The sequence below is a fragment of the Phalangium opilio genome, unplaced genomic scaffold (assembly GCF_054372755.1).
Source record: "Phalangium opilio isolate 3A_F unplaced genomic scaffold, DU_Popi_V2 ptg000043l_1, whole genome shotgun sequence".
Lineage (NCBI taxonomy): Eukaryota > Metazoa > Arthropoda > Arachnida > Opiliones > Phalangiidae > Phalangium > Phalangium opilio.
Genome location: NW_028324167.1, coordinates 5,160,003 through 5,187,524, shown reverse-complemented (window position 1 = coordinate 5,187,524; position 27,522 = coordinate 5,160,003). Strand labels below are relative to the sequence as shown.

Genomic DNA, 27,522 nt, shown 5'->3' with positions numbered 1-27,522 from the left:
TCTTTGGAGACACTTTCACTCATAAAAGACAGGCACTCGACTATAATAAAACAAAGTTATTGGTTTCAATACACATGAAAACCTGTAATCAACCCCATTAAGCTCCTTTAAATTATTCCTCGTGTAAATTAGTCTATTAAGTTAAGTTGCCTTTTTCTCATTAATGTCCCTTACTGTGTGTTTGTCAAATTGAAGTTTAAGTCCATTTGCACAGGGTGTGTCGAAGTGGAATGTATAGCTTTCCTTCTTTTTCGTAATTTTCTAGTGCCTAGTAACTATTTAGTTCATCACCAGGCAATATAACTTTCCATTCTCGTGCGTCGCTAACTTCGCAGGAGTTGTAGTGCTTATTAAACTGGTTCGAAACATAGATCCTTCCACAGAGAAGCCATATATTAGAACACTGTATGATGTTAGTCATTTTAAAAAATAAAGGAATATCTTCATTGTGAAGGAGGTCTAAGACTATCACGGTATTCCGTTCGTATTTAACGCCGTTTAATTGAAGAATACGTGATTGGAAGAGGTCTTTGCAAATCGTTAACGGGAAGTGATGACGAAATATGATAATATTTCACTGCGGAGCTCTTCGGCCAACTGTGATGTTTTTAATCTGACCGACTTGCCGCTATCAACTAAATCCAGTGTCGAGCCAGTAGACCCACTTAGTTCTTAACACTGAAGGAACTGATGCCGTTTGGCTGCAGTTTTAGGGACTTTTTTGTAGTTTCTGCACCGTTTGATAATTTCCTTAAAATACTGGTGCTTCGCTTCGTATCTCATGCACCATAACCTTATAAGAGGTCCGAATTCAGAAATCAAACTTGGGTAGTGGATAAGATAATGCAATTTAGAAGTGAAAATTTTTAACTCGAGCACTGCAGTTAACACAAGTAAGTCTTCTATTATTTTATACAGATGAGGAAGCCAAGCCCTTTCGATAACAGGGGCGCAAATCAATTCCGAAATCTCTTGAAGTATTAGAAGGCATTCCCATATTTTGTTACCCTCAACCACTAAGTCACCATACAGTAATGAAAAAAGTTGCAAAAAGCACTGCTTTTGTGAGGCAGAACCGCAAATATTCGATTTCCCTTTAATTACGCTGTCCATATTTAAGGATTTAATTCTTTAATTTATAATGTCTAAATCATGCATGGAATCTGGGGGAATAGTTCGGAAACTTGAAAATTAGTAAGTTGTTTGAAACAGCATTTGTTCCTCACTCCATAAATTGTAGCTTACAGCTGATTTTTCTCAACGTTTTGAACTTTAAAATCAATAACTTCTTCCGTCCTCAAAACATACTGATTTTCTTTAAATTTCCTTCCTATTTCTTCACTAGAAGCAATGCAAAATCTGCACACACGGCCCTTTGAAAATGACTTCATAAAACCAGCTAGACCATGACTAGATAAATTGTCTCCAGCTATGGTTAATACCGTTCCTATGAACGTCACAGTTTGCGGACGGTTTGAAACTGTAATACCTTCTGTTTCCAGCATAAGCAGATCATCTATCAAAGGCTGGTAAACTTTCTCATAACCATATTGTCGAAGAGAGCGATCCAAGACTGCGACTACTAGATATATGCTCGAAAGTTTGCTTCGATATTTCGCGTTAATGTTGCCAAGTGTCATATAAGTCAAACTGAGTTTGTGAATACATTTTTTAGCGCCAATTGGATTTGACACTTCAATTTCATTTTTGTATAGATGTAAATGTAACGCATGCTTTATCTTTGAAAAAAGCCAATGATTTTTAAAGATAGATCCATCTTCTACGTCATCACTAGGACCAGGGTTCATCACTTCATTCCATACGTCAGTTTTGCACAGCAATAACTTCCAGAGATCCAAAATAGGAACGTATTGATAGGTATGCATTTTTTGCAATGCATTTCCGCCAAGGTTATATTCAACTGGTTCTATCATGTTGAAATTTGTTAAGCAATATTTCTGTAATGTTTCTGGATTTCTTATGACGTTATTAAAACTTTCTACATCTTCACCAGCGTCTGTGGAGCTACTCGTTTTAATTTCAATGGCCTCTGATAAAAGGGTGGCCACTTCTGTTGATATATCGTGAGCGACTGATGTTGGTCATTTATGTACCTCGCGTATTTTAAGTAAAACCCGTACAGCATTATTGCTCATTTGATTTAAGGCAGTACTCGTAGTCTAATAAATCTGTTCATCGTTTATAGGAATGTCATTAATCATGTCATAATTTCGAAATTTGGAAGACAAAAACTTGAAGATGTTTCCAAAAATTGTACAAGAAAACTCGGAATTAGGGTAAAAGTAATAGTTTGCCTTCTATTTTTAGGCTTTCAAGTATGCCTACACAAAAAGGGGTTTCTTTCTTTGACAAAACAAGACGACCCAAGAACTGAGCTCGTAATAGTAGCCACATCGTACTGAACTTAACAGGCGTACAGAAAATTTGAGTGAGTAACCCCTCGATGCGCTACCCCAATGAGTGAATAGCCCCGCCAAGCCCTACCCTAATGAGTGAATAGCCCCTCTATAACCTACCCTAATGAGTCATAAATTATTACCCGTACAATTTACTTATGCTATAATTGTAGTATCCCGGGAATAATAAAAACAGAGAGTTTTAGTGAATATCCCCTCGATGAGATTACAACATTGACTTATACTGACGCATACTTATCGGATCTTATAAATTTATAACATGGAAGCGTTTGAAAGAGGAAGAATTCGGTAAATCACCCAACTTGAGTTCTTTCTCTAAAGTAAATACTGAACTTTTTTGTTTAGAAATTTGTTCACATTCTTAGAATGGTCAATTCTTAAAGTATGAGAAATTTTAAACTCATTTTAGGTAAAAATTTGTATGTTCATATTTTTCTGGGACCTTCTAAGCATAATAAAAAATATATGTATGCCTTGACCATTGATCGCGTTACCTCTTTAATTCTTTAGATTGACTGTCAGAGAGATAATAGACTGCCAGCTTCTAGTTCCACGAAACAATTTGCAATTGTTTGAAGGGAGGGTGAAGAGGAAATCAAGCCAATTTTTTATAGATTCTTCTATTATTAATTGCATGGTTAATCAATCCGTAAGTATTTACGCAGCCCCTCCAAACAATCATACAACACCCTCACTTCCCAGCGAACAAAACATTCGTGTCATGCTATTATAGCGCTAGATAAGAACATGCCACAACTATTTTGTTTGCTGGAAAAATGATTGTTTGGAGAAGGTGCTTTATATTTATCTGTAAAATCTGAATATATTTTGATTTCTAAAATCATTTGGAAATACTTCCTAAATGATTAACCATTCAGAAGTGACTTGTAATTAATAGAAAAATCCATGAAAAAGAATCACTTGATTTTCCTCTTCACCCTCACTTTAAAATGAGAAGCGGCTGCTCTCTATCTTTCACTGCATTTGAGTATATGCGAAGAAATTGTGGAATGACATCTTACTAGTATACCCTTTCGGAGTTGATTTTTCGAAACTTACAGATCTCATTTAAAATCTAATTTCATGATGTGTCATTATAAATCGAAGCTACGAAATCTTATAGGCGCGAGGAACCCCTCGAGAAGACACCTCGTGTTCTTCTTGTAGGCGCGCTTTTCTACTTTAGCTTTATGATTTTAATGCTATTAAATGCGAGTACTATAATGAAAGTAACTAAACATTGGTTAAACAATTTCAATATAGCTCTCTCGGATGGCCTGATGTGAAATCACCAATTTATAGAGTAAAAAAAATTAAGTTCTTAATAAATAATCAAACTCTAACAATCATGGCCGTATACTCTGAAGGTCGGCAGTAATGTTAAGACTAGGCACTGACGTCATAATCAATACTAATACACCTCGTTAAAAGTAAAGAAATACCTTTACTTTGTTTGCTTTTCTAAACAGTGATATTAACTTAAATCAAGAAGGTATATCTAGTATCTCAGAGAGAAGGTATAAATTCGCCAGATTTCCAACTTTATCTCCAGTCCAAACGTAGGTCCGGAGTTAATCCCCGTCTCTAAATTACAACCAGCATCTCATTGGTTCTTGAAAACTCACGTCAGCGCGACGACGCGAGTGACGAAAATTACAGTCATATTTTCCGACTGAGGAGAGGCGAAATAGCCCGGCACCTCCTTTTCCGTCCCCTCTTGTATTTTGAAAGGGGGACTGGGACTATGGCACCTTCTCTCTGAGATACTGATATAACTTCTTGCTTAAATAAAAGGATTTTACTGAGACTGCACAATTTCTGTGATAATTGCCTTACCCTAAAATTATACTATTAAATATATTAAATACTTTATACAGACTTACCTTAAAGGACAACGTGATCCTCTTGTTAATTCAAAGCGGCTTTGAAGTTTTCCCTCGTTGCTGGCCAAGTTTAGTATCCACAATTAAGGAGAATGAACCGTGTGTTTACTGATTTGAATCATGTGATTCAAACAAGCAAGTAAAGTAAGTTCGCGCCTTGCGCCGTGGTAGCTATTTTTCTTATTTTATTCACACCTGCAGTTCTCCGAAATGAAGAACACGTGACCGATTTCCACGAAAAGGCAAAACGCGCGCCTACCACGATGGACTTTATAGGTATATCTATATACCTGTCTTATGCCACCTGACTAAAGGGAAATGGCCGAGGGGCTTCTAACTCGTGAATTCGGTGTACATCACTGGCTGAATTCCACGTGAATTCCAAAAACAAACTTCTGAATTCCACGAAATATTCCATGTATTCAAGTGAATTCAAACGAATCAAGAACTGCCCTTTGAATTCAAGTGAATTCCCAAAAAATTTCATGAATTCATGCGAAATTCCTGATCAAACTTTATGAATTCAAAAAAATGTTTCGCAAATTTACTGAATTCTCCGAAAAAATTTTGTGAATTCTTATGAATTCCAGCGTATTCCCAACAGTGTCAATGAATTCAATTGTATTCGCGACAATTAGCATGAATTCATTTGAATTCAGAAAAATGAGCTCGAATTCTTTAAGAATGCGCACGAATTCACTCAATTCCGCAATGAATTCTTTGGTATTCATTATTTTTTTCGTGTATTCATCTTTTCGATGAGATATTTTTTCAAACGATAGAGTATAAATACCGCTGGGCACAGTTTAAATCATTAAAAGTATTGTTCAGTGTTTTTACTTTTGCGCTCTTTAGCGCAGCGAAAGTATTGTTCCGACCTCAGTTGGCTGGACGGCTGGCTGGATTTGGTGTAACCGCATAATAAGTTTCGTCATAAATAAACTTTTTGAATTTCAAATTTCCCGCGAATTTTCGACTCCAAATTCATCCGTAGTTCACGTTACACCTCATAGGTGGCGTAACGTATTTAATTTCAATTGAAATTATTTTTCTGTCCGTGCCGGGCTTCGAACCTGCGATGTCCCAATCCATACGAAACGTCAGTGAAGACGCCCGCCCGCGCGCGTTACCACCAAGCCACGCTTGCTTGTAATATAGAGCGAGATAAATTATAGTGAAGAGAAGAGAAGAGAGAGGTACAACGATATGGACCCCCCACCTCCCCGACGCCCGCCACGAGACGAGAGAGAGAGCTGTCTGGCTTTAGATATGGACCCCCCTCCCCACCTCCCCGACGCTAGCCACTGGATGCTGTCGAATATATATTGTATCGCGCTCGAGGAGGAGAGATCCGAGAGACAGACAGACTTCGCACGCGCGCCAGACTGCCTTTAGCGCTGTGTTGCTTGCAATTTTTTTTGCAATTTATAATTATAATAAATCTTTTTAATCCTAGGCAAGATTCGATTTCTACTTGGGCACATAAACATTACAATTAATATTATCATATTAATCAAAAAAGAAATTAAAGTTCTCCCCGACTGAAGGCGCGATAAGCAGAGAGAGTTTTCTAATTTCACCAATGATATCGTTTTTTAAGACTCGTCTGCTTAAAAGTTAGGGAGGTTGATTTTCTAATAAAATTAAATGTATTAACAAAATGAAACTCGAGTCAGCGTTTTAAAACTATAACTAGTTTGGGACGGAGGTACCATAGCTCACTATTTGTTTGGCAAGTTTAAAATTAAATGATCACTTAACGGAACTGACATAAAATAATAGGTAGATTTTTGCAGAATTAAATTGCAGATTCATTGCAAAATTAACTAATAATTTTGGCAGTTTCCGCTCTCGCTGGGTTCATCTACTAACAACAGTTACGTAAGTGATAATAATAAAAATAAAATCAACAACTCAAAGATATAAAATGAAATTTATGATCAAATTTAAACTAATTTCAATCAACGACAAACGGAATCAACTAATCATTTTGGCAGTTTCCACTCTCGCTGGGTTCATCTACTAATAACAGTTACGTAAGTGATAATTATAAAAATAAAATCAACAACTCAAAGATATAAAATGAAATTTATGATCAAATTGAAACTAATTTCAATCAACGACAAACGGAATCAACTAATCATTTTGGCAGTTTCCACTCTCGCTGGGTTCATCGACTAATAACAGTTACGTAAGTGATAATTATAAAAATAAAATCAACAATCTCATAAAATCAACAACTCAAAATATAAAATGAAATTTATGATCAAAATGAATCTAATTTCAATCAACGACAAACGGAATCAACGTGTTCATCTCTCCATCCACGGAAATATGAAATTTCTACATGAAACATGAAAGTGCTATCAACCTAACAATTTTTAGAAATGTAATTTTAATCAATGAAACATACTCATTTAAAGTTAACTAATTATAAGTCGCTAATTTGATTATTATATTTAAAAAAATTATATTATTTAAGTAATAAATTTAACGATGGTGTTGATAGTACCAATAGAGTATTCAAGGATTGATTACGTTAATATCAACGTATCAATCAAAAAGTATTTAATTATTATTTGGAATTTCAATTTAAATTTATGCAGGTTTTTAAATGCCCATTGAGATTCAGAGTCTGTCACTGAATGTTGAAGACCTCCAGTCTCTGCCAAGTGATTTAAATTTTCAGACCCTCTCTGTGGGAAAGGGGGAATTAAATTAACGAGACTTACAAACTGACATCATCCTTAAATTAAATAAGGATTATAAATGAAAAGTTAAATCAAGGTGTTGAAGGTTTAATTAAAGTTACTATGAAAGTATCAAATTAAAAATTTACAACTTAAGCTCATCAATAAAAAGAACATTAAGATAATTATTAATAGGCATGGACAATTTACAACATAAAATCATCAATAAAAAGAACATTAAGATAATTATTAATAGGCCTTTCCTATAATGGGGGTAGTAAAACTGTACCAGTCCAGAAAGAACATATAATTTTGTTTAAGAATGGACTAGCAATATTTTACTATTTTGTCTTCCTTAAACTTTGCTCTGTTGCCAAGAGTTTTTTGTTAGTTTGGCAACCTAGGCCATCGTCACCAAAGCAATGTTTTTTCCTAACCTCAGGCTCATACGCCGAAGTGTGTACCTTATTCTAATGTTAGGAAAGGATTTTAAAATATCCATGCGGTGGCATAACTAGTTAAATATCAGCAACAGTTGAAAAACCTTGGCCTAACTTTTAGGGTGGTCTGCTACAGTATAAGGTACAATTCGTTCAGTAATATAAATCGGTTACATAATAATAAAAATATAAATTTAAATAAGATTTGCAAACGCTTCAGAAACTCCCGTTACTCGGACCCCGAGTCCCCGTCTCCCCGATAAACTAAAGACCGAGGCTTAAACCTCCTGAGCGTCCGTGTAGCTCGCAGCCATCTTTATTGTTTCCATGGGCTCGTCACTACAGGGTAGGAAATAAGACAGGTTTACAAGTCCCAAACCAGTTTATTAATTGCTCGGACCAGTTTATATATTCCAGAAGTTGGGGTCAGTGGTATCAGGGAGCACTTTATTAATTATGGTTTTTGGAAAAAATAGACGGTGGGACCAGTTTATAAATTCGGGGTTCCTTATTAGAATTTTTCTAGCTCAACACATTTTCTACCAATTCTACTCCTAGGTAGATAGTACTCCTTGGCTACAACTTCCTTACAAAAGTTTTGTATTCTATTGACTATTGATCTTGTCTAGCGTCTATACTCTAGAATGAGTCTCTTGTAGTCGACAGTCTAGACCATAGCCAGTACTAGTTGTCAGTAGTGTATGGTCACATTACAAGATTTTGATCTGGCTTACTGATAGCGAGAGAAGATATTGCCACCGAATTTATGTAAAATGCAATAAGGAATAAGGATAGTTCAGAAAAGGATTAAGAACTTCAAATATCATTAGACATGTTGATTGATATTTAGTGGCAACTAGTTGAAAAATTGTGATAAGAAATAAAAGTTAACTGTTATGGATTGTTATATGCTACTTTTTCCTACAGTAAAAAATTCAAATTCAATTAGAATTTTCAGCTTCTTTACTTTTGTGTCTTTACGTGCTTTTTATTCTCACCATTTTAGAAATTTAATTTTTAGTGGGACCGGTAAAATAATAATTAATGCGAGGGTCACTGGTCCGAAGGACCACCACCACATCCGCGACACCAATTCGCCTCCGCCCACTCCGAAACAGACGAGCGCCTGAAAGGCTCAACCTATGAGACAGCAGCTAAACCAAGTTTTCTCCATAATAGCAATAACCTCATGAAGGACAGTATAAATAATGAGTTTAAACAAACTTTTCACCATAATAACAATAACCTCATAAATGACAGTATAAATAATGACTTTAAAGAAACTTTTCACCACAATAACAATAACCTCATAAAGGACATTATAAAATAGTGACTTAAACGAAGTTAAATCTGAATTACAATCTACCTCATTAAGCTCAACCAAACTGTTACAAATGCATAGCGCAATATTAAAAGTTGCCAATGATCTTCGAATTTTATTGTTAAACCCTCACATTATCTTAAGACTCATACAGTCACTGGGTTTTAATCTCACGGGAGAGTATTGCTATATTCGTAATTCCCGCCTATTCCAAACACAACCTAGATGGCGCCCCATCCTAAGAAATCGATTGATTGTAACCCCCATTTTCTAAGCATAATAATAATCGTGAAATCCTTTTTGTGGAATGTATTTGACCTGTTTTCACTCATCTTCTTCGAACGTAAGTTCCTGTGGCTGTGACTCCCGTATTTAACAAGGCTATGAAAATTAACTACAGCAAAAAGAGTCTGTACTAGTCGGCACCGGACATTTTGCACTGGAAATCCCTGTTATAGTCATAGTTTTCAATTAAAGTGATTAGTTAGCAAATAGAATACCTTTTATGGTGTCTGGAAATAATCCTGACACAAACAGTCTCGGCACCAAAGTCTTGACGAAAAAAATTCTGACAGGTTAAAAATCCAGACGTGAAAAAAATTTCCGACCCCAAATATCCAGACACCGAAAATCCATTTACTTTTTTCAAAATACATTAAAAGAGATTAAATATCAAATTTGTGTGTAAATAGTAATTTTCTTCGTAAATAGTCGTTAAAAAATCAGTACAAGTTATAAATTAAATTAAAAAAATTAAAAGGCTATAAATGTAGATCAGACCTTTTTTTGCATATTTTGACATCTCTGGGGATTACTTGAGGTCACTGTCTAGAAACTAACATTGGTTCGTCGACTGTACCTTCAAGATATGCCCAAACTTATTTTCACATATTTTTGCCAATGATTACCGCGTCATCAACGATCGTGGCATTGGTTTACTTCCTGGTGCCCAAAAAGGGACAGTCCAACCTACAAAGAAGCCCTTCGACAGCTGAATATTCTCAATTCCAGTCTATCCCCTCAAACTGATATGAGTGACTTCGAGATCCCATGCACAGGCGTTCGAAGAAACTTATCGACATTTCGTGACCTGTGGTTGTTACACACATTTTTGGCCTTCAAATTTAATCTCTTTTAATGTACTCTTAATAAAGTCTTTGCATTTTTGAAACGGGTTTTCGATGTCGGGATCTTCGTTGTCGAGATATTTCCCGTTGAGATTTATAACCAGTCGGGATTTTGTCCATGAATTCATTTTAAAGGGCTTGCGTTTTTAAAACAAAAACAATAGAACTTCTTGCGCCTTAAGATCTTTGTTTTTAAACCATTGCCGTTCATAAAGTTAATCTTCTGTTCTCAAAGGTAATACATTTTGCATAATGCAAAAATAAGTTTGAGAGAGAAATCTCAAAAAACTCTTCCGTACAAGTTGTTAACGACCGTCATCATATTGAAACAGTTTTGCATTAATGGCAATTTTCCAATTTTAGCTCTGAACTCTTGGGTAGATCTACCAAGTGTCAAAATTCTTCTATTCACGTGGTTCATGTCGCTCACTTTCTTCCTTTGCTACTTGGGCTGTTTTTTAAAATCTGAATTTTATCTTGAAAGTTTCGGTTATATCGACAATTTGGAGGACTTAATAAGTCAAACGAAGGTAGAACCGTGTGTGATGATGAAAGGTTTTATGTATGATTTTCTACAAAATTGGGAAAGATAAAGTAGTTCCAGTATATCATTTAACCAAAGTTTAATTTTGGAAAATACCTAGGACAAATAAAAATAAAATAAACCTACAAACTGGGAGCTTGGATATGTAAAAATACTCACTATTATTGATTCCCATCTCTAATGTTTCGCAAGGCATTTCACTTAGGCGCCCATTCAGCAGAGAAAAAATATTACTTCTAACATCCCAACTTTATAAGTGTCTGAGTGAGAGGGATATGCATTTTCCAAATTTCAAACCCACCATTCAGGACTCTCCAGAGAGACTATAGCCGCGTTTACACGAGACACTTTGGAACCGTTTTCAACCGTTTTAGAAAGGCCTAATCTTTTTTGAAAAACAATATTTGCATTTTATCGTGAAAGATCTCTGCTTTTAACGGCATGAAATTCCTTTTTGTACTTTCCTAAACGGTTTAAAACGGTTTCAAAGTGTCTCGTGTAAACGCGGCTATAGTTCTGTTTTACCCTCGTCAACTAGCTCTTTGGTGCCCAGGTTTATTGTTTTAGTTTGGAATACATTATACTTTAGTATTTATACATATCCATGGTTCCACAATCTATAAATTCTTCTAGGCGCTTTGGGTCCAGAGAGTGCGCAGGGGTCAACCCCCTTATATGTCCCGATATTGAGGGTTGCCTACCTCCTTTTTTACATTGATCAGGCTTATTGGTTTATAATAAGAAATATATTATTTTAGTAGTTATTCATATTCATGTTGACAACTTTCATTGGTGCTTTTTCTCAACCTTTTTATTTTTGCACACGACATCATAGAAGGCGTTTGCAAAAGTATTACTCTACACTGACAATTTGACGAGGGGTAAACACCACCCTGTAATCTAGTCTTTATGCGGGTGTACGATGGAAAGTATATTATGCGGTATAACGCGGAAATAAACTCGGGGTTACTTTTTACCTCTCCTAAAGACGAGGTATTACACTGGACCTCCTAAGAGCTAATACCGGGGGAATACGCTAGTGTTAGGGCTGTGCGAATAGTGGTTTTTGAAACCGAATCGAATACGAATCGAATAGTAAATCTCCTATTCGAAATCCGAATCGAGTACTCGTTTAAACGAATATTATTCGTTTTTAAAGAAATGTAGTTCGAGCACAAGGAAGTGTGTTGTAGAATGAGTAGAGACTTGTAGCTCTGATTTTGAAGAAGATTTTGAGATTTTGAAGAAGATTTCGAATTTTTATAATGAATCTTCGGGATTTGTAAATTGCAGGATATTTCCAGATTTAGTATTACACTTCCGAGATTCAAAGGGAATTTTGAGATTTAGAAACAATGAGAATTTAATCCGAGATTATTTCTAGATTTTGAGGTGAAATTTCAGGATTTTAGGTTACGATTTCGAGGTTTTAGATTTTAAAGCTGAGGTTTCGTGATTTTTAGATTATGAAGTGAGATTTCGGGATTTTAGACTTAAAAGAGAATTTTTGGGATTTTTTGATTTTGAGGAGAGATTTTTAGGATTAAGAGATTTTAAAGATAGTTCTAACGAACTGGACTGGATTTTGACCAATGTCTGACCCCTCGCCACTGCTGGTACGATAAAAGGCCTGTAGCCCCAAGAGGGCGCTGTGATCGGAAACAATCTTGCTTAGAGATTGTTTGTAATACGTTGTAAGTCGTACTCTTCCCAAGATTGAATTCATAAACGTCTCCATGTACTACATACTTTTCTTAAGTTATTTCTTTTTATAATTTTACATTTTAAATTAGGTTAAAACCGATTCAAGACGGCACAAATGGTTCCAAAATGCTGTACAAGAGAACCTATTTCACGCCTCTGATCTTATGTCCATATATTTTTACGAAGATATAATAAAGGGCAAGGCGTTGATGCTTAGTGACTTTTTATTGAATTTCGCCATGCAATGCGCTATGAGCGAGCCAAATGAGCGATATTTGCAAAGTCTTTACGAAAAAGGTGGTTTTTACTCTTCAAAATCCAAACTACTTAGCGAAATATTAATAATTCCAGTGGAACGTTCAGTATTCTATGGAAAACCAAAAGAATTTTCGGAATATTTTACACTGGGGTAAGTAACGGTCTAATGGAAGGGAATTCACATGTCAATCATTCCTTGCGCTGATTATTATCAGGAATGTATATATACTGTCACTAGGAAATAGAAAGCGTCGCTCAAACATTTCATATGTAGAAGATAAAGACACAGTACCTTATCAGCTTAGATCGAGATTTTGAGGTTTTCACTCTGATTTTGAAATTTTGACTGAGGTCTTTAAAATCTTGAGTTTTCTTGACATCTTGTCCGACATTTTAAGATTTAGAATGATACTTAGAATCAGATTTTCAACTTTGAAAGAGATTTTGCAAAAGGTTTCAAGATTTCCAAGACGAATTTGAGGGGTTTTTTCTTAATGAGATTTCGCGATTTTGTCTTTTTGCTAGATATTTTGCAGATTTAGTATTTCTCTTCCGCAGTTTAAATTTGTAGTTTTTGAAATTAACTTATTTTAGGATGAGATTTCAGGATTTTAGGTTAAGATTTCGTGATTTTTATGTTTTGAGGTGAGAATTAGGGATTTTCAAATCCACCACTCAGGGTTCTCCGGAAAGATATGATATAGTTCCTTTTGCCAACGTGACCTAACTATACTCGATTTGGGGTGACCTCAAATCTGCGGGTGGAGGGCTGACCGGCTTTTGCGCCTAGTTGGGTATACGCAATGCCATAGTAATTATACATATCTATAGTTCCACTATCTATACATTGTTCTCCTTGAAGCGTAGGAGTAAAGTATCTAGTAGTTATGTAGCATCTATTGGGTTATAGTAAGAAATTTATTCTTTTATACTTTTCGTAAGTTAATATACATGTTTATGCTTCCCGTGATGACAAAAATATAGAAGCGTCTATCAGGAAAGCGAGTGAAGGTCATTGGCAGGTTGATTTGATTTAAATTAAGTTAAAAATTACTCGATTTTTATACTAAATCATTTGATTAAAATAATTTTTTCAAGTTTTCTAAAATTACAACAGATAGTATAAGAAACTTTACTACAAAATGCCTCTTAATACTACATTATTGACACAAGATACGATATTAGTAATTCATCTAATGATAGAGACAGTCGGCCATGGATTTTGCTTAACTAACAAAATTTGGATCCATTTAAGCAGTATATGTTTAAGGAAAATATAATGAAGACTATTAAAGCTGTAGATTTTTGGGTTTTGCTAGAAAATGATCTTACCGAGAACATTTTAGAAACTACAACGCTACTACTAACTGCCCAAGGCCTAATCAGTACTGACGGTTTGAGCTTAGAATTGTCTATCCATTATCCAGAAATTGGTGGATAAACGATTATTTATAATAAAAACGTTGTGGATATAATGGGACTAAACAAGTTAACGTAGAAGTTCTGTGGATAATTTTCGAGTACGGATAAAGATAAAATGACGTGGATAATAGATAGATGATCCCGAGCTCTATTTCGGTTTGGTACAGAGTAAGCGTCCAAAAAGGCTAAGAAATAAACAAGATGGCCCCGGCCATATTAACGTTTTGCCTTGGCTAGCTAAATTTATTGTAAGGTGACCCCGGCATATATACTTTACGGTTATTTTTTATTCTTTTAAGTATCAAATATCATTCCAATTATGAATAAAAATAATCTAGCTTGATTTTGGGTTATAGATTATTAATCAAGTAAATAATCAACTTCTGTCCTATGAACTGGAACAATTTTCTTGATATTTTTGTTGCAAACCTAATATTTGTGGGATAATTGATGCGTTTGGGTACTAAAATTATTCATTGATTGCACGCTATTAGCAATATGCAACAAGCACTTAGAATTAGCCCCGAGTCATGTTCTCTTGAAACTTAACGCAATAGAAATGAAGTAATTTGCATAAGCCCTAAAGAACAACGCTAGACGGGACACGGAAACGGATGGTGGAGATAAAGAACAGAGAAAATCGTACTGAATAGAAGGCAGGCCCGATATATATTACCGCCAAAAACAACCTCATTTCTTTTTGTTTATGACGTACTAAGCGTTAATTAAACAGAGAAGCTGGAACCGAAAAAACTTACAAAAATCTCATAATATTTGTGCCAAAAAAGTTAATTTAAAACAATTTTATATATTTTAATTTAGTATAAAACAATTTTAGAACTAAGAATGGGGTTGAAGGGAGGCCCAGCTTGCCAGCTAGGGTCGGACCAATACTTTTCCGAACCTCTAAAACGCGCGAAAGTAAAAACTTAGTAAGGAAATAATTTATAAATAAAAATGTGGTTGAAGGGACGCCCAGCCTGCCAGGCAGGGTCGGACCAATACTTTTCCGAACCTCTAAAACTCGCGAAAGTAAAAACTTAGTGAGGAAATTTTTCTCAGGCTTACAGGATTGGCAACTCCCTATGTTCGACGGCAGCTTATTCAATATAAAATTTGTTCTAGCTTTGGTTCTCAGCACGACCCTGGTTCCTATACTGGAGTGATTTTGCGGTAATCTATAACCTAGTTTTAAGCGTGCTGACAACACACGAAAGAAATATTTCGAGACAAAAGACGAAAAAATACTGATATTTAGGATTTAAAATCTCGACGTTTTAAATCGGAGTGAAAGAACTTTGACTCCCCTGATTAGTAGGAGATTCGAACACCAACTGCCTCTCTAGTAGAGGACTGCAAAGGCTTTGGGAAAACTCCAACTCCATAGAAAGCCAAGGGACTCCCTCATTTTTGGTCGGAGTTGGAGTTGGGTAAAATAAACCATTTGGCTTTGGGTGGCTTTGGGAATATTATCTCTGAAATGGAACGGAGTCGGAAGGAAGTGGAAATATTTCGAAAACCTCTACGGGAGTCGGTCGGGACTGGATTATTGTTGAATTCAGATTCCGCGCCAAGAACGAAAAAAAAGTTTCACTAGTGCCACCGTCCGGAGAAAACGCGAAGCTTGATCTAGGGGAAAAAAATGGCAGGCCTGAGACCTGTAGTAGCATCAGCGGGACGTTTAAACTTATAATTCAGTGCCAAATGAAAATTAGTACTCGAAATTTCTTGCAATGAATGAACCACAATTTTCAGAAGAGAATATTTTCAAAAATGGTAAGTGTTGAAAACCTAATCACCCTAATATTAACCAGATTAGTTATGTAAACTCTTAAGCCTTGGTCATAACATGAGTATAAAAATTGGTAATACTGTTTTGTTTTGTTTAGTACCTGTTGCTCTCTCTCTTGTCAAAATTGCTAGAGTATTACACATATTTTCCAAAAGATCCTACTGAAAAAATTCAAAAAGCTCTTCAGTCAAACTTTAAGGGAAATGAATTCACACAGTATGGAATTACAAACGAAAAAAAAAACACTTGTTGCTTTAAAAAAAGTCTCATTTAAAAGTACCGAAGATTGGCTTTGAAGTCAACCCTTCTTATCCATTCTTGGGGTGTTCCCCTGACGATCTAGTCAACGATAATTTGGTCGAAATGAAGTGTCCAGTCATTGGTGAAAAAGTAAACTTAGAAACAGTCCTCAAGAAAACTCCTTACGTAATCAAGAAGGACGGAACATTTTCTTTGAAACCCTAACAAATGTATTATTGGCAAGTGCAACTTAGTTTGGCCCCTTTAGGACTTCAAACTTGTCATTTTGGAATTTATTCTAAACTGGAAGATGACTGTTTTGTTATTGATGTGCCTAAAGACCAAAAATTTATTATCAATCTTTTACCAAGATTATAAATTACTTATTTTAAAAGGTTTTTTGCTTATTTTAATTACTACATTCCAAATTATTTGAAATGGAATAAAAAGGACGGAATGTAATGGCGCAAATAAGGCTGAAGAGATATTTTTAAGTTCCTTAAAATGTGATAGAATCTTACAAATTTATTAAATAAAATTGTTTTACAAAATGTCAGGAGTCTTGGTTCATTATTTATTTGCATTTTTTTTCACGGGTTTTAACAAGCTTGGGAACTGCGTAAGAGTTAATTTAAAATGATTTGAGGTCTGAACTTTACTTATTCCAAACAAAGCTGATAGAGCGGTGAATGAAATCAAATGCCAAGTTTTAGTTTCATGAGTGTCAAAAATACCCTATCTCGAGACTCGTAGTTTCCCCCATTCTTGGCCCTCTCTACCTTATTTGTCCATGAAAAAGGGGTATGAATTTACTGTTAATATTTTTAATGATCGCATCAAATAGACCAGTACTTTGTAATCCTGTTAATGAAATTATAGAGGTGGCATTCAATATTCCATTAGAAGCATTAACATAACATGTATGATTTTCCAAGGTGTTGACCATAATGCATTTACAGGGTTGCCACGGAATATTCAAAACCAAATTCCCTGACCTTTTTCTGAGATTTTCCCTGACCTTTTAGGCCGAAAGTGTAAATGTTTACAGCACGTTTTAAGTGCTTATAATTAAATAAAGTCTCTACATTTAAGTTTTCCAATGTATTTTTCACACCAAAACGATTAAGAAACATTTTAACTATAAATAACAGTCTGGTAGATTTCTTTAGAGAGCATTAACTTTTGAAAAACAATTCTAGACATTTTTTAGGATTGCTCTAGAGTTTTCTGTGTTAAGAGAGGATGAGAAACTTTCATTACTCTTTCAATAAAGACTTATCCCCAGAAATTTTACCTACTAAAATAAAATTCCCTGACTTTTCCCTGACCTTTTTGGCCCATTTTCAAATTCCCTGACTTTTCCAGGTTTTCCAGGTTCTCCCTGACCCGTGGCAACCCTGATTTATCATTGGGGTTTGGAGTGGTGCATTTGTCGGTCGTAGTTTCCTCGGTAGTTTGTTGAACAGCATCAATCCCCAATCTTTCAGCTAGAATTTCTGCGTCTGCTGGTCCATTTATTTCAGCTGTTTCACTTGCATGCAAAGTTGGAGATTGTGAGAGCTGATTCCTTTTTTTCAGTCTTTCCAATCTCCCATTAGCCTTGAACTTTTGTTGATCATGTTTCCTTAACGGGAGTTTTTTGGAAGGAACAGCCAAGGGTCTAAGCCTGGGAGGGTAACTCAACTTATCTACAATACTAACTCTTATTATAATTGGTTTTAAATTAATATTATACGCTTAAAACATACCTGAATGTTCATATTTCGGTTGAAGGCGGTAATCCTCTAATTTAAAATGAAGGGAGCAGACAACCATGGACTTGGTGTGTGGCTTACCCATTTTTAAAGCTATATCCCATTGTTTCGACAATTTAACGTCGCGTGGAAATTTACACCCATACACGCTGCAGTATTTAACCATTGTTTAATTACGTTTAAATAAACAGCAAAACTGACAAAAACTATCGAAATTATCGTTGAGCAGATAGTTGAGTTGTTGATTTAATTTTATAATTATCTTTGAGCAATTCAATTTAATTAACTTTAATTAAACCGTGAGTATGTTGATTGCGTTTGTCATTAATCATGGTATCGCCGGGATTAAGTTACATTTAAACACCTGATTAAACTATCTAATCATCGATCATCCGTTAAGCCTTGGACCTTGCAATAGGAGGCAGAGAGACAACAAACTAATATTTATGACATCTCATGTTGCCCTCTATTGAATCTCTCAACAACTATCGTTAAATTTATTACTTAAATAATATAATTTATTTTTCAATATAATAATCATATTAGCTAATTATAATTATTTACCTTTAAATGAGTATGTTTCATTGTTGATTTAAATCACATTGCAAAAAATTATTGGCGAGCGCAGGCAGTCTACGGAAAATTCTCTCTACTCTCTCTCCTCTCCCACTTACAAAATCCAGCTGCAGCTGGTTGGCGCGCGCCGGGAAGGGGAGGGTGGGTGGGTAGGGGATCCACATCCTTCTACCCGCTCGCTTCTACCTCTCTCTACTCTACAGTCTAACTTAACTCGGGTTTTGTACTAAGCGAGCGTGGGTCAGTTGGTTGAGTCACGGATTCAGGCGCCTTCACTGGCGTCTAGTATGGATCGGCACATCGCAGGTTCGAGGCCCCGCACCGACGGAAAAATAATTTCAATTGAAATAAAATACGTTACGCCACCTATGAGGTGTAACGTGGACTACGGATGAATTTCAAGTTGAAAATTCGCGGGAAATTTAAAATTCGAAATGTTCATTTATGACAAAATTCATCAGGTCACAACATTTCCAGCCAGCCGACCAGCAGAGGGCGGAACAATCGTTTTCCAGCTCTAAAGAGCGGCAAAACGAAAAAGCAGAATAGCTAGTTTTTTGTACAAGAATTTGAATACAATAGTAGCAATTAGAATTACTTGTAGAAAATATCTAATAGCTCCATAAATGTAATGATCCTTATTTGTAGAGGTGTGCGGTTAACCGTTTCAATCGAATAATTCGATCGAATATATACCGAACCGTATAATTCGATTTGGTATTCGATAAGCCCATTTTCACTATTCGATACGGATATCGAATACCGAAATGACTATTCGGTTAAAGTTCGACTACCAAAAATTTAGGTCCTTAGCACTAGAAAGACCCACCTTATTTTAAAAAATCATCCCAATTTTATTTGTCTCCCATCAAAAACAACCAGCAAGTGTCTAGGAAAATTTTAAAAAATACTTGGCGACAAACAGGGATATAGGAGCTTCTAAATGTTTTTCTCCTTGCTTGGTATTAACTATTCGCGAGTATTGGGGTTACACCCAGTTAATTGCGAATAGTTGGCCTAGTATTCACGAGTATTAGGGTTAACTATTTGCGAATAATAGGCTGAACTACTCACGATTAATCTCGAAGTAAAAAATTTACCAAGGCCTAAATATTCGGTATTCGATTTGGGATAAACTATTCGATTCGGTATTTTGATAAGGAAACTTTTTGGTATTCGGTAACCGATTCGATACCCAAAAAGCGCTATTCGAATACCCCTAATTATTTGCCTTTGGTTCATTTTGACTCAAATGTTTTCAGGTTGGTGATTTACTAACTAGTAATTCAAGAAAATTCACAAAAATCTCAATAAAATCTATCTTGTTAAATGGTGGCAAAAACCTTATGACCTAAGTCTGATTTTGGGATTGAGTTAAAGATATGGTCAATTTATGCCTCCTTTACAGTTTAGAACACGCATCCTAATCATTAACAATATTGGACAATCAAATTATTTAGGTTTAATTTTTCATTTGCAGAATGCTTTATATTTTCGAGACTAAACCCTTGGAATATCTCGAGTTCACCAGTCGATATTTCAGGGACTACTTAGAATGGGCAAAACCAATAAATGTCGAAACCAGCATAAGCTTATTCGCTCTCAATATGCCATTTTACTTGATGCCAATTGGATTTGCCATATCGTTGGCCGTACTGATTCTTGAAATTTGGGCTGGAAATGATTAAGAGTAAACATTTTATAATAATCAACTAAAATTTTATTTACCCAATTTGATATCACTTGGTTAAAACATAATTTGATCAAAATCAATTTGTTTTTACTTGGATGCAACATTACTTGATCAAACTCCATTTGATATCACTTGGATAAAACACTATTAGATCAAACTCAATTTGATATCAATTGGATGAAACATTATTTGATGAAACTCACTTTGATATCACTTGGAGTTAACATTATTTAATTCTATTAAATTTTATATCTGTTGGATATAGTTGGGTTAAACAATATCGCCCAACTGAACTTGATGTCAGTTTGATTTTTGTTTGATTTAAGCACTATATGAACACAACTAAAATTAATGTTAGATAAACACTATATGACCAAACAATTACCGCATTAACCGTTGTAATATTAGCACAACAAAGATAGTTTCTGCACATGTAATACACTCCTTTAAATAAATACACGCCGAAAGTATATATTTATAGATTTTTAATAGCGATTCTCAACCTAATGATCACGAATTCTTACTGACTCTTTAACGAAATTCAATGTCAAAAGCAACGCAGGCGCTGAATATACTCATTAACAAAATAATAATAATAGCATTTTAAAAATGTATAAATAAAAATACCTTCTATCATTCCAATATTTTCTAACCGCAATTAGAGCTCAGCATTTTCTATCCATTATCTACAAATTGGTGGATAACCGATTATTTATAAACTAAGCTGTGGATTATATTTATAATACGATTTAACATGTAAGCTCTGTGGATAATTTTCGAGTATGGATAAAGATAAAATAAAGTGGATAATAGATAGATAATGCCGAGCTATAGTTAGCAGTAGGCCTTGTGTTGATGTGTAAAGAAATCCTACAAAACCTTAATATTTCTTTTTTACCTCTCCGAGCGACGTATGTCACGGAGAGGTTTTATTTTCGACGTGTATGTCTGTGTGTCTGTCTGTCTGTTGTTACACCCCAGAAAACCGCGTTCGCAGTTGGTAAATCGGAGCAAATGTGTTCTCAGTTTCCGGACCACATTTACAGTTTTCGGAAATTCGGATAAATATATTCCACTTACACTGGCTATTACTTCATTGCTTGTCTAACAACACCATCCTCTGGTCATTTGTCCATCCTACATGGACACTAGTCTGTAGTTACTGACTTCTATACACCTCCATCATCTGGTCTTTTGTCCATCCCACATGGACACCAGTCTTTACTTGCTGGCTTCTAAACACCACCATCATCTGGTCATTAATCCAACACACATAGACACCAGTCTGCACTTAGTGGCTTCTAAACACTACCATCATCCGGTCTTTTGTCCATCCCACAAGGACACCAGTCTGTACATACCGGCTACTATCTGCATCATCATCATTAAGGCTATGACGCAAGTGGCGATCGGCTAGGGTTACGGCAAACGTCTAGCCTCCCAATGGTGGGGCTTCCACCAAAGGTTCACGCAATTGCGCTGTTCTTATCCATACCTAAGATTTCAAACCTTTATATACTACCGATTTGAGTTGGGCGAAACAACAGGTGTATCATTCATTTCAAACGTCGATATTATCAAGGCTCTCAAGGATATCGAATTATTTTTTTTTTAAATGATGTAACGCTCAATAAAGTGAATAACTAACAAAGAAAATATATAATATTTATTATAGTATTTAAGATAATCTTGTTTCTCAACTCAAAATTAATACAGAATGAGTTAAATGGCAATCTATGTGTTTGTCTGTGTGTGTCCGTCCATTGTTACACTAGTGCACCACCTTAGCAGTTCGCCTTGTGTAAAGAAATCCTACAAAACCTTAATATTTACTTTTTTTCATAATATAAAGTGAATATATGGAAATATTTTTCGTAATTTCGATGCCTTTAAGAGTTTTGTAGCTTTAAAGCTCTGATTCATTTTGATATTATTTATATTATTATTTTAAATGTCTGTTTATATATTACCTTAGCTATACTTCATCTGTAATAAAATAATCCTTGCTTTAGACATAGAAGAAGAAGGGTTCTTCTTCCATGCTTTAGAGAAGAACGCGAAGGCTTAGACTTTGTCGGTCAATTCAACTATTATCCGTAATAAGCCTAAAGAATCATAGAGTACACAATTGAGGCCCGAGGTGAATTTAAATATGGGCTTTGATATTCGTGTCTGTAATGAAAAGACATTAACGGTTCATTGTGAGCCGAAAGTTAAATACTCATTTAAATAATCGGGTTTAGATTTTAAACAAAAAAAAGCTTTATGGTGGCAATCAGATCAGTAAAGGTCTGGTCGTAATTGGTTTACAGCTATTATGAATATAGTTGAGGTGAAACGAGAGGATGGTGTTTACACGGCAATCCAGGTGTGAATGTAGCTTTGATCATAAAGGCTATATAGTTGAGGCGTGTACAATTGGACCTTTACCAACAAAAATGCTAATATCTCTCCAAAATGTATACTCTTTATTTCCTCTTTTTCGCATTGTCTGATTTCCATGTGTACAATGCATATCTTTATTGGATGTAAAATGTCGTCTGCTTTAATGTATATTCGCAAAGCTTTGAATGCTACTTTAATAATTCATAAATTTTAACTTCTGCAATTGATCTTCACAAAAAAAGAGAGAAATAATTCCATATCTCAGTAAATAAGTTTGTAAGTAGTCCTCTTGACTCGGAGAGGTATATTTGGTTTTCCCAACTTGTTTCATAATATAAAGTGAATATTAGGAAATATTTTTCGTAATTACGATGCCTTTAGTAGTTTTGTAGCTTTAAAGCTCTGTTTCATTTTGATATTCCAAGGATATTTTTTAATATTATTATTTGAAATGGCTGTTAATATATTACTTAAACTATACTACTTCTGTATATAGAATAATCTTTGCTTGAGCAAGAGACCTAGTGAACCAAAGAGTAAATAATTGAGGCCTGAGGTGCAATAAACTTTGGGTTTCGATTTTAGTGTCTGTAATGAAGTTTTTAGTATAATTTAACCAAAGTTTCTATTTTTAAAATCCATTGAAAAATCACGAAAACTCAGTTTCGATATATCAATAATTTTGTCTTGTCGAGCTTGTTCGCCCGTTTGATGACATCACTATGACGTGAGCAAAAAAAGGGCGGGAATCCTATACATGTCTCGAGCTTCTCGCCAGTCTAAACTCTGGGTCTGAAAGCAGCGAGAGTGCCACCATCTCACGTGAAAAACATATCTGTGACGTCAGCCTACGACAAACGTTTTAGTCTTTCAAAAAGTGGATTTCAAATAATTTCATATGAAGCATTTTCAAAGGCATATTGCCAAATAACCAGAAATCGGAGAATTAAAAGCTTGATATTTTTGAATTCACAGAAATTAATTTACTCTTTTGTCATATAAATCAGAGGTTTTTCAAACGAAGCTTCTCATTCCCTTTAAAGCAAAGCGCGGGTCCAGTGGATCCCCTACAAGGCGACTTTCCTCCTGTACTCCCGTTTTGGCTTGGCAAAGCCTAGTGGGCGGGATTTATATGGGCACTTATAAATCCCGCCCACAAATGCCTCCTGCCTTCGCCAAGCCAAAACTGGAGTTCGTAAGGAAAGTCAACTTGTAGGGGATCCACTGGACCCGCGCTTTGCTTTAACGTTAACACTCATGCTGTAAAACTAAGCATATCGTTGAGGTGAAACGAAACGATAGTGTTTACACTGCAAACCAGTTGTGAATATGGGGTAAACAGTTGAGGCGTAGACAATTGGTCCTTTACAAACACAAAAGTTATATATCTCTAAAATTTATACACTTCATTTCCTGTTTTTTCCCGATTGACTGATTTCAATGTGTCCAAGACATGTCCTCATTGGATATAAAATGTCGTCTGCTTTACTGTATATTCGCTAATGAATCGCTATGCTTGGAATACTGCTTTAATAATTCTTAAATTTTTACTTAAAAAAAGAGAGAAATAATTCCATATCTAGGAACATAAGTTTATAGAAGTAGTCCTCCCTTCACTCGGAGAGTTGGTTTTTCCAACTTGTTAATAATTCTCACATTTCCACAATTTTTTCATTTTTATAAAGATTTTGGTTTTTTATAAGATATCCTATAAATGAAAACAAAAAAGATTTTTCTATGCTTGTGTCCCATTCGACCGAATCCCAATCGACCGAACGCGTTTCCCATTCAACCGAAAACAGCCCAAATGTGCGGTTTTGGGAAAATATATATCAAAGTTTAAAAAGCAAACGTTTTCACTTTTTTTAAGGCTTTTTTTTACCCTACAGTTTTCGTTGTATATATATATATATTGATGTTTGAAATGCAAAATTTAACTTTAAGAGTGATTGATAACGGAGAGAATTGCTAATAAAGGCGGCTTTCTTTACATTAATAATGGCTACTTGTTTCAATTGAATAAGAAAAAGGATAAAACTAGTTACTATAATTGTAGAAATCCCTCCTGTAAGGTTCGAATAATAGAAGTAACCTAACCTAACCAAACCAAACCTAACCTAACCTAACCTAAACCTAACCTAAACCTTACCTTACCTAACCTAACCTAACCAAACCAAACCAAACCAAACCTAAACCTAACCTAACCTAACCTAACCAAACCTGACCAAACCTAAACCTAACCAAACCAAACCTAACCTAACCTAAACCTAAACCTAACCAAACCTAACCTAACCTAACCTAAGCTAACCTAACCTAAGCTTACCTAAGCTAATCTTACCTAACCTAACCTACCCTAAGCTAATCTTACCTAACCTAACCTACCCTAAGCTAATCTTACCTAACCTAACCTAACCAAACCTAACCTAACCTAACCAAACCTAACCTAACCAAACCAAACCTAACCTGACCTAACCTAACCTAACCTAACCAAACCTAACCTAACCTGACCAAACCTAACCTAACCTAACCAAACCTGAACCTAACCTAGCCTAAACCTAACCAAACCTAACCTAACCTAACCAAACCACACCTAACCACACCTAACCTAACCTAACCTGACCAAACCAAACCTGACCAAACCAAACCTAAACCTAACCAAACCTGACCAAACCAAACCTAACCAAACCTAAACCTAACCAAACCTAACCAAACCTGACCTAACCTAAACCTAACCAAACCTAACCTAACCTAACCAAACCTGACCAAACCTGACCAAACCACACCTAACCTAACCTAACCTGACCAAACCAAACTTAAACCTAACCAAACCAAACCAAACCTAACCTAACCTAACCTAACCTAACCTAACCTAACCAAACCAAACCAAACCAAACCAAACCTAACCAAACCTAACATAACAGTAATATTTTGGAAAAGGCATATTATTTGAGAAGTCAATGAAGCTAAACATGAACATTTTGGAAAAGTCGTACCATAGTAAAATGATTTGTAAAATATTACTAACCTAACATAACGAACCCAAACCTAACCTAACATAACAGCAAAGTTTTGAAAAAGGCATATTATTTGAGAAGTCAATGAAGGTATAAGACATCAATATTTTGGAAAAGGCGTAACATTGTTAAATGATTTATAAAATATTACTAATCTAACTTAACCTAACCAAACATAACAGTAATGTTTTGGAAAAGGCATATTGTTTGAGAAGTCAATGAAGCTAAACATAAATATTTTAGAAAAGGCGTAGAATAGTTAAATGATTTATAAAATATTATTAACCTAACCTAACCTAACTTAACTTACAATTTCCTTCTCTGGGTTTGAACCCGAGCCTCTGAATTAAAAGCCTGATATTCTACCATGCTGCTGCGGTGATTCGAAATCCTCACAGACATTTAATTAACTAATTCTTTCAAATAAATTCCCATTCAGCAGAAACCCGCCATTGGGCTGGAAATTTAAATATATTCTCCATAAAAAACCAAAAAGCGGTTTCGGTCGAATGGGATTCGGTCCAATGGGATAATACCTTTTCTATATATCGGGTTAGATAATGGTTTTTTTTTGAGGGGCTTTAAAAAAAGTTTATTCTAGTACTTAATGATTAAAATTTAGATTAGTTTTTAGCTTAGGAAAGAATGGTGATAAATAATAGGTGCTTTGAAGAAAAAACGAACATAAATAAAAACTAACATAAAAATTTTAAATTAAATGTAATTTTTATTCATTTTAACTGAGCTAAAATTGATAATCGAAATCCTATGCATCAACGTGGAACAAATTAATAGTGACAATTTACTAGTTGTAATTGTAGAGTTTTAATTAATAAAAGCAAAATGCCACTGTAAGCTGGGTGTAATTGATAAGCCTTGATTTTGTTGACACGATTGACAATTTAAAATAAAAATATTACAATTTTTTTTTCAGGGAAACGTTATATAAAGTCTGATTTAAATCGTTAACTGAAAGCTAGTTTCTATATTTAAAGCTATATTTTATAGGTACAGTATCGATTGGCCTCCATTGGCTTTGCTCTGCTACCAAGTGGTTATTTACACAAAAGAAAACTTCACTCAGTTGCGTACATATTAAAGCTTTTAAGGGAATGTGTGAAAACTTGAAATGAAATACATGTTATGGAAATTAATATATTGGTCATACGAACGGAAAATACAGAAAAATCGAACGGAAGGTGGAAAATACACCTAAATAAAGTTCCTATCGGAATTTTGCCATTTACTTCTGTTGCACCTAGCAATTGAAAGCAGGTTTACTGGAGTAAACAAAATTAATCGAAAGAAGGCATACAGACATAATGAACGGCGAAATTGCAAAAAACTACACAGCAGTCTATGGTGAAGTGAGTTGCAAAACTTCAATATTAAAATTCTTCCCACTTTCCAAACAATGTTAATTTTTTCTTATGCCAATCCCATGATTTTTGAAATCTTTCGAATCAGTTTTCACCATATGTTATTGTGAATAGCCAAGGAGAGATAGGTGGCTATATGATAAAATTCCTCCGCGTTCTAAAAGGTGTTGACAATATCAAGTAATAAAATTTGGAGTCAGTTTTCACGTTGTTTTTGCAATCCAATAAGCACATTCCTCAACATATTTTGGCAGCGTTACTATCATCCCCAATACGGAACATAGTTGGGGTGCGAAAGTTGGTAATTCGTGGAGTGGGGTTCTTGGTATGCTCCAGAGAAATGTCAGTCGTGTAATTTGAAATACGCGACGAGCTTCTTATTTTAATACAATGAACGCTTTCATATCACAGGAGGGAGATTTTTCTTTAAACCCATTGGTCATTGTTACGTATGTGTGCACGAGTAAATAACGACTAAGGTTAGTTCTAGTAAAGCTTGTTTATTCGGCAAGGTCTAGCACTGTAATGTCTATTTTAGAGCATACTAGTTTACAGAACAACTATGTTTATTGCTAGTCACGCCGCCTAGCGGTGTGACGTCATCTTATGTAACATGTTTCTTTTTTTTTTTTTTTTAGTTAAAAATTAGTTATAAATGCCTCCTGAACAAAATTCTGCTTAAATGGTAATTTACACAAAACTAGGTTAATTAAAATTCTGCTTAAACAGTAATTACATAAAACTAGGTTAATTAAAATTCTGCTCAGATAGTAATTACACAAAACTAGGTCAATTAAAATGCTGCCCAAACAGTAATTACACAAAACTAGGTTAATTAAAATTCTGCCCAAACAGTAATTAC

General features: G+C 35.0%; 2 protein-coding genes across 4 annotated transcripts; both read right to left on the bottom strand.

Annotated features, from left to right (window-relative positions):
* Positions 1 to 672: 672 nt before the first annotated feature.
* LOC149677884 (uncharacterized) lies at positions 673 to 2,670 on the bottom strand. Its single transcript, XM_089837401.1, has 4 exons — positions 2,667 to 2,670; positions 1,246 to 2,092; positions 917 to 1,105; positions 673 to 793 (listed from the first exon to the last, which is right to left on the bottom strand). The coding sequence occupies exons 1-4, from the start codon at positions 2,668 to 2,670 to the stop codon at positions 673 to 675; spliced, it is 1,161 nt and encodes a 386-aa protein (XP_089693527.1).
* A 13,694-nt stretch (positions 2,671 to 16,364) lies between these two features.
* Positions 16,365 to 17,809, bottom strand: LOC149677883 (uncharacterized). 3 transcript variants are annotated; one of them, XM_089837311.1, is made up of 4 exons: positions 17,608 to 17,809; positions 17,217 to 17,547; positions 16,712 to 16,854; positions 16,365 to 16,638 (listed from the first exon to the last, which is right to left on the bottom strand). In XM_089837311.1, exons 1-4 carry the CDS (start codon positions 17,777 to 17,779, stop codon positions 16,595 to 16,597), a joined length of 690 nt encoding a protein of 229 aa, XP_089693437.1. In that variant the 5' UTR covers positions 17,780 to 17,809; the 3' UTR covers positions 16,365 to 16,594. The 3 variants fall into 3 exon arrangements, 2 of the variants coding, with proteins under 2 accessions (XP_089693437.1, XP_089693438.1); XR_016366377.1 differs by having other exon boundaries at positions 16,365 to 17,525; XM_089837312.1 differs by having other exon boundaries at positions 16,365 to 17,547.
* Between the last annotated feature and the right edge of the window lie 9,713 nt (positions 17,810 to 27,522).

Excerpts from the sequence above, each read along its gene's own strand:
- LOC149677884 (XM_089837401.1), bottom strand. Across the intron at positions 1,106-1,245 it reads AACGTTGAGAAAAATCAGCT|CGTAATTAAAGGGAAATCGA; the intron begins GTAAGCTACAAT and ends AAATATGGACAG. Across the intron at positions 794-916 it reads AGGGCTTGGCTTCCTCATCT|GTTATGGTGCATGAGATACG; the intron begins GTATAAAATAAT and ends ACCTCTTATAAG.
- LOC149677883 (XM_089837311.1), bottom strand. The coding sequence starts at position 17,779 with ATGGTTAAATACTGCAGCGTGTATGGGTGTAAATTTCCACGCGACGTT. Across the intron at positions 16,855-17,216 it reads AACCTGGAAAACCTGGAAAA|GTCAGGGAATTTGGTTTTGA; the intron begins GTCAGGGAATTT and ends TCTCAGAAAAAG. Across the intron at positions 16,639-16,711 it reads TTCATTAACAGGATTACAAA|GTAGAGAGGGCCAAGAATGG; the intron begins GTACTGGTCTAT and ends TGGACAAATAAG.